Consider the following 14,713-nt stretch of genomic DNA (forward strand, 5'->3'; position numbering starts at 1 on the left):
CATATTTTCAGAGACATATTTTTTTGCATTCTCATTTTTCACTTGCTGCTGAGCTAACCTAATGTTAGAACAAGAATGCATCATTAGTAACTGAGAGGACAAGGGGGAACATGGCAACAATGAAGGAAGTTAATAGAGTGCTGGTAATTAATATTATTTATTATTATGCTAATAATTATTATGCTAATATTATGCTAGCACTAATTTTTACTAACTGGATTTTGACATTGATGGAGCAAGATGTTGAAAACAATCCACTGCGTTTTTGCCGAGTAACAAAGTATAGGACTTGCACACTAAATTTACTAAACTACTGTACCACAACGGAGAAGAAATTTGGGGGCCTGACAAGTACCTGATAAATCCTCATTCTTAAATCTCTCTCCCCTACAGAATGGTGGTTGCAGTCTGATTTATGATCAAGAAACACATTGTAGTTGCTGCTTTCAGGAATTAACTATCCAGGGATTTCTTTATGTATTCCGTGTTCTGTTTCTCCAATGTGGAAGTTTTTATTGTTTATATAAAACATTTTCAGATGTACAAAATAGCCATTTCTTACCTGCCTTTCTTCTGCTGATCTCCTTTGACTGTTTTTGGATTGTTAGGCACCAACAAGTATAGCAACTATTTAAAAATTGCTCTGAGATGAGGCTGTTTTATGAAACAATAGATTTCCTGCTTTTCACTACTTGTGCACCTGACTTAATTTTTTTCAACTGAATGGAATACTGAAAGAATGAGGTAATATGAGTCATCAGTTCTGAGCATGAGGGAAACAAGGGAGACTACATGCACATTGCTTGTTGGTTGATGCTCTTGGCAAGAATTCAGAAGGTCAGAATATGGCATTCTATCAATAATCATAACAAGCAAGCTGGAGATGAGTTTTTGTGATTACTTGATCAGAGCTTTTGGGGTGACAGCTGAAGTTGACAGCACCAAAGATAACAGTTGCCCACTGATAGTGCAGACTACTTAGAGTGCTTGTGTATCAGAGCATTAGTCACTTAGTGCTTCCTCTTGTCCTGTAAATAATTAGCTCACACAACATACGAATTTGAAATGTGGGGCTTGGGGGGAACCTCAAGTGCCCCTCACACTCAGGTCTAACAAACAAAGTCAACTGTGTCTAAAAATATTCCCAAGAGATGCTTCTGCTGGCTGCTCAAAAAACCCTCTGTATGCTACCTTGTTTATTTCCAAAAAGCTTTTAGTATTGTCTTGCCTCAATCTTTTTTTGCTGGAGTTTAATTCTGTTATTTCTTGTTCTGCCTTCAGAGAACATGGAGAACAGTTTCCTTCATCCTTCTTTCTGTCAGCTTTTAGCTCAGATAAATTCCTTTATCGCATCTCTAATCAGTCTTCCTTTAAACTTTAGTACCCACATCTTTCAATCTTACTGCTTTTCTCTATGCTTTATCTAGTTAACTTGTACCTTTCATAGATCACAGTGTCCGAACCTATCTGTTTAAGGCATTAGTAGTGCTGAATTGAGTGGAAAGGTTTGCATGTAGGTGTGCATATGTGTTACATAAACATGTAAGCAACATATGCAAACAACATATGCATGACCACATACACACATAAACACTGAATGTAATCTTAGATGGCAGTTTTTGCTTTTCTGTTCTTTATATGCCACAGAATTGCTAAATAGCTCTGTTTTATTTATACATTCAGATGCTGCACTCCTTACCAACATTCTCACTATTCATAGGGCCCATCCATATCATTACTTGGCTGGGAGAATAAAAGTGATTAAATAAAAGGTTTTCTCAGTGGAACTCAGCCACAACATTACATGTGAGAAACAGCCATTAAATTTATTCAACCTTTGGGATTGTTGACTAATTCACATCCTTATAACATGAAGATACATACCTTTCATATGTCTATATCCTCTCCAAAATACACACATTTATATATGGCTATCACACATATATATGTGCATCTTCTGTTGAGGTCTCCTTCTGAGTTCCACAGAAGATGTATTATTGATTTTAAATTGCTTGCTTTACCAAGAAGTGCAGTAGAACTTTTCACAAGCAGTCTCAGGGCTCTTCTGCTTGGTCATTTCTGAAGCAGAGAAGCAAAGGATATAAATTGTTTTATGCAAAGATACGGTAGGAATGTACCAATACTGTTTTCTGTTTGGTTAGTGCATTTAAAAAAGTGGTTTTGACTGGTATTATCAAACAGCAGATATTTCTATTAAATAAAAAATTTAATACAAGGCCGTAGATTATTTAGATAAGTTCTCTCCAAAGTAAATAACCTTGAAGCTATTTGCAGATTTTCTCTGCTCTGACACTGCATACCTTCTAACCTCCTCTCATACTACCCAGCTATAGTTTCATATCTAACATTCTCAACTGTCTTCTAATTTCTGGATACTGAATATAATATTTTATATTATATATTATTATATATGATATTCCATATTCAGAATACATAATACATATATATAAAAATTAATATAATAGTGCTGATCTTAGTGCAGCTTATTCTTAGCAGTTCCCTTTCTTGCAGAAAATTGCTCTTTTACTTTTCCCTTCCTGCCTTTTAGTTGCTGTCTGATTTGGTCAGTTCTGTTCCTATCACCCAAGAATTACTGGATAGCTTTAGTAGCCCACTTTGTCATGTGCAGAGCCTAAATTAAGCAGCCGATGGACTTGCCAAGCATTGCAACGTTGGATATCAAGAGTTACTAATTACATGACTTTTATAAGAAGCTGTGCAAATCCCCAAGACAGACACAAGGCTTTTTTTTGAAACAGCTGAAGCTGCAGCTCTTTAAGTTTTTTCCCCCACCATCTGTACCACTTTGCAGCTGAAGTCTTAAAAGCACCTCCATAGGTGTTAATTAAATAGGGCTTCACAGGAGCCCTCTGAGGAAGGAATCCTTGCTTTACAGCAGGGTAGCTGAAGTGTGGCTTAAAAGAGTAGCTGTCAAGTCAGTGGCAGAGCCAGGAACAAACCCCAGGAACTGTTTCTCACCTGCTCCAACCTTTGGCTCTTTTCCTCAACCCTGCAGCCAGCGAGAAGCTTCCTGCCAAACAGCAAATTCATTAATGGGGCTCTTTTTCTCTTTTGAATGCACCTCTGTCATTTCTGCACGTTCACCTGGTACCCATCCCTTCAGGAACAAGTTGTTGTAGCACCAGGCAGGTGCTGAGTGTAGCAAATGAAGCATTACTGATTGACTAGGACAGCTTTTGATTGAGTTTCTTGAGTGTTGCTGCCTAATTTCTGCCTTCTGCTGCTGAATTCTGGCATTTAGGTTTGGTGTGGGTTTTTGGTTTTGTGGGTATTTTGTGAGTCTGGGTGCTTTCTGGCTGCAACAGTAACTATCAGGTCTGTGTGTTGTGTCACACGGAATGGTGCTAGAATCTAGGAACAACCATACAAATGCACTTACCAGAAAATTATAGGCTGCACTGACACTTGCTGAAATGAACATAGCAGGGTTTATTGAATTCAGTGGTGATGAATCAGACAGAGTGTAACAAAATCTTCACCTATACAATTTCTGCAGCTATTTCTTCAGCTATTATGCATAGCTAAGCTGATCGCACATTCATCAAAGAAAGCTGCATAGCAACAGTTTGATCAAAAATCGATTGAACCTACTGGAATTATTTTCATTTGATTCCTGGGACAGTATCTATGACTTAAAGGCAGGCTTCTGTCCAGCACTGTAAACATTTAGAGGTAATATATTGTTTAGTGGTTGATATAATTAAATGCAGTCATATTTTTACTATATTTAAATGCATTTGTTATGACTGATCAGTATTTTCATAAAATGCCACATGGTTTAATAATGTGTAAATGTGAAGTAACAGTATTGTACTGGATGATTACCAATGAATATGAATGAGGTATGTGTAAATAACTTAGAAAAACAAATCTTCTGTCAGAAAAGATGGATGATTGCTGTCTGAAGTCACCCGTGAGATGTTTTTGCTCTTTTTGCAGCATTTACAAAATTACCTATTTTATTTTCCAAACATATCACGATGGTAAACTAATTCAAGGGTTTTTCTAAAGCCAGAGTATCTTTGTACTACTAAAACAGCAGAAAGCAGTTCTTATCAGGAGCTCTGAATGTGAACGTATCTGTCTCTGTGCTATTTATAGCAATGTGTATAAAGGGAAGAAAAGGTTGAGGGAAATAGAAGAGTGGTTGGAGGTATGATATGGTGGCTTGTTTTCTCAAAGTAATGTTTTTATTGCATAGTGACAGAAATCCCCTCTTTTGCCCATACCATCATGTATTTTGCCTAGGCTGCATAGATGGCTATTAATTTCTATATTAAGAATATATGAGTTTTGTAATTTTACTAGGTGTGTTTTATTAGGTGTGTTCTCTGGCTTTCCAAGGCAATAGATGTAAATTTCTGTACATTTTGAGGAAATTAAAATCTGTATCAGTCAGCTGAGAAAACTTCTTGGCCGTAAGAATGAAGTAGCATCTATCTGCAGAACAAAGATGTGTGTCATGGTGACTAGCAACTATTTCCAGCTGTGCAATATCATGCAAAATCACATAATTTATTGTCATTAATTTTTAATGAAAATTAATGTATGCCTCTCAAACTGCAGACAGTGTTAATTTTGGTGGAAACAAAATGTTGCCTAAAAGTTCAGTGGAAAAAATGTCTATCAAATTGTTGTTTCCTACTCTGAGAACTTACATATGAGCTGAGGTTAATGGGCAAACTGATGGTTGAGCAGTCACAGATGCACAATTAAGAACATTCTTCACGTGGCTCTGTATTTATCACAGTTATCGGCATGTATAGGACTGATAGTTTCTGATAATATTCAGGGATGTGATAAATCATAGAATCACAGAATGGTTTGGGTTGGAAGGGACCTTAAAGATCATCCAGTTCCACCCCCCTGCCATGGGCAGGGCCACCTTCCACTAGCCCAGGTTGCCCAAAGCCCCGTCCAACCTGGCCTTGAACCCTTCCAGGGAGGGGGCAGCCACAGCTTCTCTGGGCAAACTGTGCCAGTGTCTCATATTAATAAATCTGCCCTCTTTCAGTTTAAAATCGTTACCCCTTGTCCTATCCCTACACCCCCTGATCAAGAGTCCCTCCCACCTTTCCTGTAGCCCCTTTAAGTACTGGAAGGCCGCTATAAGGTCTCCCCGGAGCCTTCTCTTCTCCAGCTGGACACCCCCAACTCCCTCAGCCTGTCCTCACAGGGGAGCTGCTCCAGTCCCCTGAGCATCTTTGTGGTCTCCTCTGGGTCCGCTTGAGCAGGTCCGTGTCCTTCTGATGTTGGTGACCCAGAGCTGGACACAGCACTGCAGGGGGGGTCTCATGAGAGTGGAGCAGAGGGAGAGGAACCCCTCCCTTGACCTGCTGGTCACACTGCTCTGGATGCAGCCCAGCACACGGTTGGCTTTCTGTGCTGTGAGCGCACATTGCTGTCTTACAGTCAGTTTTCCATCCACCCACACCCCCAAGTCCTTCTCCACAGGGCTGTTCTCAATCCAGTCATCACCCAGCCTGTATTTGTGCTTGGGATTGCCCCGACCCACGTGAAGGACCTTGCACCTGGCCTTGTTGAACTCCATGACTTTTGCACAGTCCCACCTCTCCAGCCTATCCAGGTCCCTCTGGATGGCACATCCCTTCCCTCCAGCGTGTCAACCACGCCACACAGTTTGGTGTAGTCAGCAAACTTGCCGAGGGTTCAGTGATAATCTCATGAAAGTACATTCTTTGTTTCACAAAGTCAAAGTGATTTTTTGGACAATATCTGGTACTATTGTCATTTTACAGAAGACAGGTAAACTTGGATGCACAAAAATACTGCCAAAACTGAATTCCTGGGCTTAGTCACCTAGTCATTAACTAAGAGGAAGAAATCAGCCATATCTGCATTGCCACTATTTGATTTGATGCCACCCATTCTACTAAACTATTTACAAAAACCCTGGGATTTTATGAGAGAGTATGGAAGATTGGGTTGGGTTTTTTAGTCATCTTGTTGGTGCCTGTGTGATCCTAGCAGATATCGGATTGTTTGGTGTTTTGTAATTCTAAGAAGGCTAGGAAGAAGTGGAGTAATAGACACAGCATGAGCTATACCTCCTAAATTAGGCTGTGAGGGAGGGAATTTCCTGCTAACATATTTGATGTTATTCAATGTCTAAAGTTTGTATGGCTAATGTTTGCAATTGTTTAAAGTGGTCTGTGTACTTACATTCCTGTTGCCACAGGGTGAGTATCTTTTCCTTTTTAAACTGTGAGGAGTTCTGGGGTTTCAGGTTTAATCACATTGGTGTTCATTTTCGTAGCACAGGTGCAGCAGTGAACAGTAGTGAAAGCCTCCCTCCATCCTCATCTGTCAATGACATCTCATCCATGTCCACGGATCAAACTCTGGCGTCTGACACAGACAGCAGCCTGGAAGCTTCTGCAGGACCCCTCGGTTGTTGCAGGTGACTAGCCGCCTGCCTGCGAAACCCAGCGTTCTTCAGAGGATGATGTAATTTAAGAGGAAAAATTAACAGGAGTTAAGAGATGAAGAGAAATAAAGTACAAAGATTTAAACAAAACAAACAAAAAAAATCGTTTCAGCCTGCTTCTCCTACAGAGTTATGTAACGCAGCTAAGCTCAAGTGTATATTTATCTTCTAGTTGCTCTGCTTTGGTCTTCTTCCAATGATGCTTACTAGGGGGGAAAAAAAAAAGGAACTGAAAAATCCTTTTGTTTACCCCCTCCCCATAAGATGTAAAATTAATGGCTGCAAAACCAGCAACCTGCAACTGTCCTTTTCACACTGGCATGACAAGGTGTGCAGTAGCCACTCTCAAACATTGGAGTGTGCATCTGCCTTCACTCTCTCTGTTTTGGCATCTTCTGCCCAGTGAGGCAGATAGGGATATACTCGCATTTTTGTTCATATACAAATAGCACATACACACACGTGCCAGTAGAATTCTGGCAGAGTATGCAGCTGTGTACCTATTGGAACATGCACATCTGCATTCATACTTAGTGTGCACTCAACTTAATGGCCCATTTCAGGTGAACTGCATCACTAACGTGATATTACCAGTATATATTCTGTTTGTTTGCTCATTGATGAGGCTGCATATCTCATATCTTGTATGAGGATTTGTGGAAGTGTAAATAACCACATTGAATTGTGGCTCCCTCAGATACTTGAAGATGTAGCACCAAAATTTCTGCTGAGAGTTGTATATATATTTTGAAATAATAACCAGTTTGTATCGAAAGAAGAAGCCACGGAGCTTCATAGAAAAATGTTTGTTTGTGAATGTTAAGACTTATTGTTCTGATTTTTAGAGCAGATACGCCAAGCTAAGACCAGGTTAGAAGGAAGCACATGTATCTTTGCAACCTACAGGGAACAAGAAAGAAGGGGTTTTATGCATGTCTAAGCCCAGAAAGATTTATGTCAGTAAGCAATTTTTCCTGACAAGGTTAAGCGAGTTACCATCTTAGTTCACAGACAGGCTCGCTATTCTGAATTACATGTATGCTTGTATTAATATGTTAGGGGGTATGATAGGGTTGGGGAATGGGCAGATTATGATCAAAAGGACATGCAACAGCTTGTTTTTATTTTATGTCTAGGTTTTTACTAAGTTACATAGAGAAAGGATATTTGCAGCCCTGCTCCCTCTCAGTCTGTGTTTGTGGCTTAGAGGTTGTTTTCCCTTTAAATCATTTCCTTGCAGGGATCTCTGCTACCAAGAGAACAGGCCTTCTCTAGGTGCTTTTGGTTGTTCATTTGCTTGTGACAAATCATCTGACTCCCCAGGAAGTTTTATCAGCTGTGTTAACATGGAAAAGAACCACAGAATGCATTGGTCTAGTATTCCTATATTCAAAGTAACAGCAGAGGATATCAATCAGCTAGTGTGCTGGGCTGAAAGGGTTGCAATCAGGGGTCTTGGGCAGGTTTGACAAGTTCCAAAGAACCCAAGAGTGACTGAATATCAATTTGATTTTACGCAGGATTCCCAGTGGTAAGTGTTTTTACCAGAGAATGGCAAAACTCCACACAGAATTTCAGAACAACTGAATATTTTTCCATCCAAAACAGCAATTAGCATTTTCCACTGCAAGGTCATCATTACCCGAGTTGGAAATTAACTACAGTCTGAGTCATCTCTCCTCTTACCAAAGCATGCCATGTAAACTGAAATGAGCTAAGTCATACTCTAATGCTTTTTCCAAATGTCAGAGAGAAACTGCTTAGAATATATTACTGGACATTTTAAATTCCCTAATTCTTATTATTCAAAATTCGACCCAAATAGGACTGTTCTACTGGGTGGCTTGCAAGCCTGCCATTCTGTGGTAGGAAAAAAATTGAGTAACAAGTCAGATTTTGGTCAAAAGGAGGAAAGTAAAGAAAAAAAAGTTCTCTCCATGGTGGGGAGGAGGGGAGGTAAAATTAAGTGGATATAAAATAATTTCAGACTTGGTAGGTCTGAGCTGTCTCAAAATTGCTGTAGGAAATGTTTCTTTTCCCCAGGTATATTTTTGGTAGATATTTATGGAAAGTTTTTTGATAATTAAATTAGGTTGATAATGTTCTAAAAAGTCAGAGCAGTGATTGTAAAAGCAATAATTTACTACTGCTAAAAATATTTAGCAATATTCTCTCTTAAGCCATGAAATATAAAGTAATTGTGATGTAACTCTCTCTTCAAAGACAATGATCATAAAAGTATTGAAAGGTAAACACCAGTGCTCTGTAGGTATGAAGGCAATAACGCCAAGGGTGACTTCTTAGCAATAATAAAATGTATCACCTCCAGATTTAACTAATCATAGGTATATATTAATAATATTCAGGTAGTTAGTATCTGCTTTACATTCCTTAGTGTGCACCACCTGGGTGTGTTATTTAAACAAAACAAAACAAAAGTGTCTCAGAGAGGCAAAGCTGTATGTAAGAGAAACTGCAAAAATACCATAAATATAGATCATAGAAACTTGGAATAATCACAGCTCATGACAGTGATATTAGGGAGATGCAGCATAGGCAGTAGCAGAGAAGCCATTCATATTAGATGGATGCTTACAAATCTCCCATGTTTCATATATTGAAGTCAAAAAACATGCTTAGTTCCATGGTATAATTCAGTCTTGTTTGGGTTCATGAGTGCTGTGTAGAGAACCAGTCACCACAGAAGTTGTCGTAGTGATCAGTGCTAGATGAACTCACAACACGGAAGTTATATAGCTTTATTCCCAGAAGCCCTGATTCGGCTAAGCACCAGTGCTTGTACAAACATTTAATGGAGACTATAGGGATGCATTCGTAATATTAACTAGCATGTGCTTTTGTCCTTTGCTCAGCAGCGATTGACATCAGCATGTGCTTAAGTGCCTTGCTGAAATGGGGCCTAAAAGAATTACTGCATCTCTTTTTGTCCTCAAATTAGTCTCCTTTATGAGAAGCTCTGTCTGGGGGAGGAGACTTGGGGCTGTCCACATTGGACACTAGAAAAAAGCCATCAATGAAGAAAAGCAATAGTTCTTTACAATTCTGGTCCTTGTATGTCCAAACTGAAGTAGTGACCATCGAATAGGAATAGTATTCTTTGTCTTTGTTACAGGAAGCTGGTGCTGTCAGCTGATACAAGAATTCATGTACTGTTGAATAAAAGGCTCAAGTGAGGATGTTCTGTAGCTGTGTTAAGATAAACAAAATTTTTCTTTCTGATTCCAGAGGTTTTGATACCCTTCTCTTCAAGTCTATTCCCCTTTTTTCCCAGTATTCTGTTCAGTTTGGTAATGATAGATGCTTTTCTTATTTTTCTTGCCAGTGATCTTTCAAATCTACCTCTGTTTAAAATGTTTCTAAATAGTACTTGAGTAACAATTTTCACCTCATTCTCTGAGGTTTGCAGTTATAAGCATAACTGCCACCAGTACAGAGATGTAGGAAATTGGGAAGTCAGAGATCCATGACAGATGTTCCAAGGTATTTAGGCACTAACGATGCAATTAGAAGGGCCGTGCCAGAAGTAACATATCCTCCATCAGCATGAATGGCAGCTGACACTTTGGTATTTTTGAAAATATGCCTAAAAGCCTATTGGTATCTTATGTGCCTGAATACTCGCAGAAATTATATCCCAAGTGGCTTACTTAAGTCATGTAGATAGCCATCAGCAGGTGAGGAAAATGGCAGAAGCATCTTAACTGTCAGTGGCTGCTCAGAGCACTAGCTGCAAAAAATAGCATTGAGAAGGTAGAGAGGAAAGCTGCTGCAAAAGATTTCTCCTTTATTTTCAGGTGGAGTACTTCTGAATAGTATGAGAAACTAAAATAGAAAAAAAAAAATCAGAATTGCTCTTAAAAGACCCTTCCTCCATTTTTCTTCTCACTGATGAGTTTAAAAATGAGGATGAAGTATTGATTTACTTCAGGTTGATGCAAGGTTATGCATGCTTTCAATCAAAAATTTTCCATAATTTTTGAAATCAATCTTCGGATACTGACTTGATAGCTGGAATAATATCTTATGAGTTTTGATGGTATTTAATTAAAATGTAATAATCTTTAGAGAGTTCAGATATTTGAGTTGGTCACACATTGATTTATGCGAATCAGACTGTGGTTGATAATCCACCCATACTATCTAGAATTCCATGGCACAGATACATTCAGGAATCTTAGCAAGCTTGCATTATACATAGTGGAGTTTAAATTGGAGTGCAAGTATGATAACATGTCAAAAAAAAAAAAAAAAGCTACCAAAACCCTGATCAGTTACTTCCCTAATGCACTGATGATTTTCCTCTGGAAATCACCAGTTTCTGCATGATATTGGCCTCCAGAGATTACACAAGACAGATGATCGTGTCACTGTATCACTCTTCTAAACTTATAACCAAGAATCCATTCATACATATGGTTTTCTCTTCATATAAATTGCTTTAGCTTCAAGCTTTGGGCTAATGATAGTGAAGAAATTACACTTGTTGCAGTGCCTTTAGGAAGTTTTCTGAAGTAGTGCTACTTAACTGATTTGGATTGTATTCTAATGTTTGTCAGTGAGCACCAGTGATGTCTTTTCCACCAACATATTTTCTCATGAAAAATATGCTAACAGTCAATTTTAGAACTGCCCGAGAGTCAGTTTCAGCATTTCTCCCAAATACTAAAAAAAAACCCCAAACCAAGGAAAATGCATTTTAGGTATCCTGAAATAATTGTAAAACGTAATTGGAATATTTCAATTTAAGATAACTTTTAATAGCCAATGTTAGCTTATTTATTTAACGAACTTTGCAGTACTTCAAAGTACCAAAAAATATTTTCATTTTGGTTCTATCTATATTTCTTTCTTCATGTTTACTGAGATTTTAAAATTGTGTGTGAATTCAAATGTGCAAAAACAAAACAAAAAAAAGGCATTTTGCAACAAACTCTGTGTGCTTCCAGGGAGAGCAATATGAAAGAAAACCTGCAGGGAATAATTAGTCTTTTCTTTTAATATTCTGGCAAAAAAGTGTGAGTTAGAGATTCACTTTAAATTTAGGCTTTTGTTTTTCTTTGCTTTCATATGTGTGTGTAGGAAAGAGAGGGAGTGCATATAGATGTGATTTTTAGATCTTGTGTTCTATTCATAATTGATCCACGTTCTCAGCGTGGATAAAGAATGCAATCGCAACATAATCACACATCTTCAAGAATCTGACAGCTGTGCTTATTTGAACTTCCACCACTTTACAAAGGACATGGTTAACTAATTGCGAGCTCAAGCTGATCTTTTTCACACACACAGAGAGAAAATTATTGTGCAGTAGGTCTGAATATTCCACAAATATGTAATGTCTTAATTAGTAAGATGCTTGGGGGAGGCAGGGGAATGATGAATGTGTCATCTTCACCAATGAGCTGGAAAACAGACCTGTCCAGTGGAATTTAGTGGAATCTGCTTAGTGTATTAGGAACTTGCCAGTGTGGCCTGATTTTTTTTTCTTTTCTTTTTGTTTTTTTTTTTTTTTTTTTAAAATTAACTATTGATTGCAGGAGGTGAACTGTTTAATTTAATTTCCGTTCAGGCTCATTGACCCATGGCAAGTTTGAGTTTTGAAGAGGGTCTGAGTCGACAAAAGAATGTTGAAAAACTTTAACTGAGGCTAATGGTGCCTTTTTACCTGAGAGCAAAAAGCTGAAAAGCACATATTGAAGGAAGACACAGTCAGTTTGGGAAACAAATGTATGCCTACCATGTTTATCATTTCAGGCAGGTAAGCCTGTCTCTTTTGCCATTTTTCACTGAACAGGGCCATTCTTGTCTTCTGGAAAGCAAGATATTTATAATGTAAATAGTTTTATTGATTTTTTTTCCTTCCTCTGTAACTAATCTGTAATAATCCAACACACTATTTCTGTTAAATCTTTTACAATAAGGCCGTTGTATGCCTAAATATGGTTGACCTCTGACCTTTTCTTACGTCAGTCACATGCTGAAAAGGAGGGTGCTGGAGGTTTCAGTGTACATATAGAATCATGTATATTTAGTAAATTGAGTAAGTGGGACTTATGGCCAGTATACATTAAGCCACAACAGTAACAAAGCTCCAGATCTTAACTAGCAAAAACAACTGTTCACCTTGCCATGTCCATCCTGTAATAAGATCTAAGTTGCACCTGCCTGTAGTTCTGCATGATCAGACTTCAAAGTATAACTAACAAGATCTGTAATGTATCAGTGTTGATAAACATAGATGTAAAAAAAAAAAAAAAAGAAAAAAGAAAAAAGAAAAAACTTGACCAACAAAAGAAAATCAACAACAGCAACAGTTCAGTATCAAGACTGGAAGATGAGACATGTCCGATTTTGTTGCGCAGTTATAGCTGAAGAGAACCACTGTGGTGTCAGTCAGCATAAATGGACTGCAGTAATGACATTTGTTACGGAACCAACCTTATTCCCATATTGTTTTGTTCCTACCCTGTTTTCCTTTGACCAGCTGCTGTTCCCTGTGTGTAGTACAGGGGAGAACAGGGCCTCAGCCATCAGTGTTTTATGAGTCAATGTCACATCAATGATTTTTGATTTCTGTTTGTTTAGCAATTACTGAACTAAGATGGGAATCTTGTGTTCTCCCATGTATCAAAAGGAATCCTGTCAGAGCTTCCTCATGAGGATACTCTTCTCACTGCTGTCTTGACTCCTGTCAGCTGAATGACTTTGCAGTGTTCCCAGTAAACAGCACAACACAGCAAACCATACTGACCGAGGGCTTCATTACACATGTGCTGTGCATCTGTCCTTTCACGGGGCCTCAAAGTCATGCAGGGACAGGACTCAATTGAAATATGGTATGTACTCTATGCATGACGCCTATATCACACCTTTATGACCTTATAGTGGTAAAAATGCTGATCTTTACAGATGTGGATTTGGACCATCTCTTTTTTTTGAGGAAAGTTGTAGTGAACCTCGGTCCTTATCCCACAAACCACTCGCTCCTATCCAGAGCAGCTAAGTGGACGTTCAAGTGGTGCGAGGGCCTTCTGGGGAGCCGTGCACAGGGGTGAATTTCATGCTGTTTGAATGTGATCTTGCCAAAAAGCCTGTATGACTAGCAGGGGAGACTGTGACTGTTCTATAAGGAGTGTTTGTGTTGTTCACTTTAAAACAAGCTTTGCTAATTAAAATAGTGTGTTCTGGAGTCCTATTTGAATGGCATGAAGGGTATCAATGAAGAAGATACAAAGTATGCTCGTACAACTCTCCTGGCTTCTTGTTTTTTTTTCTTTCAGCCCTCGCTAGAGAACACAGATAAAGCTGTAAACATGTGGAAATTGCCAGGATTACAAAATCCAGTTAATGCTGCTTCTGATGTCCTTCATAGGCTTAATCCTAAATACCACCATTCATTTAAGAAGCATTTACAGCGCTACAGAAATGTATAGGGATCTTAATGCATATGAGACTCAGACTTTTTTTCTTTAAGTAGCTAAAGAGTTTATTCCTCTGGTTGACTGCCTAAAAATATTGGGGGGAAAAAGAACCATGTGACTGGACAGAATGAAGAAAACTGACAATTAAAAGCGAGTCCTCTTCTATCTCTTCCCCTGTTAAAAATGTAAATCAAAATCAAGCCACCACCACCACCAACAACAAAAACAAACCACCATACCAAATGCAGTTACTATTTGGGGACTGATTTTTCACAAAGTTGAACACACTGCACTCCAAGTGAAAAAAGAACAAAAAGGAGAGAGGTGCTGCCTTTTGGAAAACATTGCTGTTTCTCAATTCTTGCACCAGCTATCTGTGCCCATTATATTTCCAAGCAAGTCAAACCATAACACACAAATGTTATATGTTTGTATTTTTTATGTGTAGAGATGAAAAGAAAAACCACAAACAGCCTTCTGTCAAAACAATTTGAAGGGGGGAGCTATAGAAAAGAATGAAATAAACCACCTAGTAAGCACTGTAAAGAAATAAATTCTTACAGTTGTTGGGAATTAAATGCCATTTCAAACATACTGTGCAGAGCTGGTACTCTTTATGTGACTTGCTAAAACAGGACCATTTTCAAGGTCTATCCCTCTCTCAGTTTGTAGATGTAGAGACTGGCTAAACTAAAACATATAATACAATCCTCTGATTCACAGTAGCTAGAGAGTTTGAACTTTATGATTCTTACTGAAAAATGGGAAGGATAGGGACCAG

The 14,713-nt window shown here is 38.5% G+C and overlaps 1 protein-coding gene across 6 annotated transcripts in view; it reads left to right on the forward strand.

Moving 5' to 3' along the window:
* The window catches only part of MAPK10 (mitogen-activated protein kinase 10), a 191,400-nt gene extending 180,622 nt beyond the window's left edge, over positions 1–10,778 (forward strand). For all 6 annotated transcript variants that reach the window (XM_074904934.1, XM_074904937.1, XM_074904935.1 and 3 more), the window contains one exon: positions 6,325–10,778. In XM_074904934.1, the coding sequence (XP_074761035.1) occupies positions 6,325–6,467 (143 nt within the window). In that variant the 3' untranslated portion in view covers positions 6,468–10,778. The remainder of the gene's footprint in view (positions 1–6,324) is intronic.
* The last annotated feature ends 3,935 nt before the right edge of the window (positions 10,779–14,713 follow it).

The sequence above is a fragment of the Athene noctua genome, chromosome 4 (genome assembly GCF_965140245.1).
Source record: "Athene noctua chromosome 4, bAthNoc1.hap1.1, whole genome shotgun sequence".
In the NCBI taxonomy this organism is placed as follows: Eukaryota; Metazoa; Chordata; class Aves; order Strigiformes; family Strigidae; genus Athene; species Athene noctua.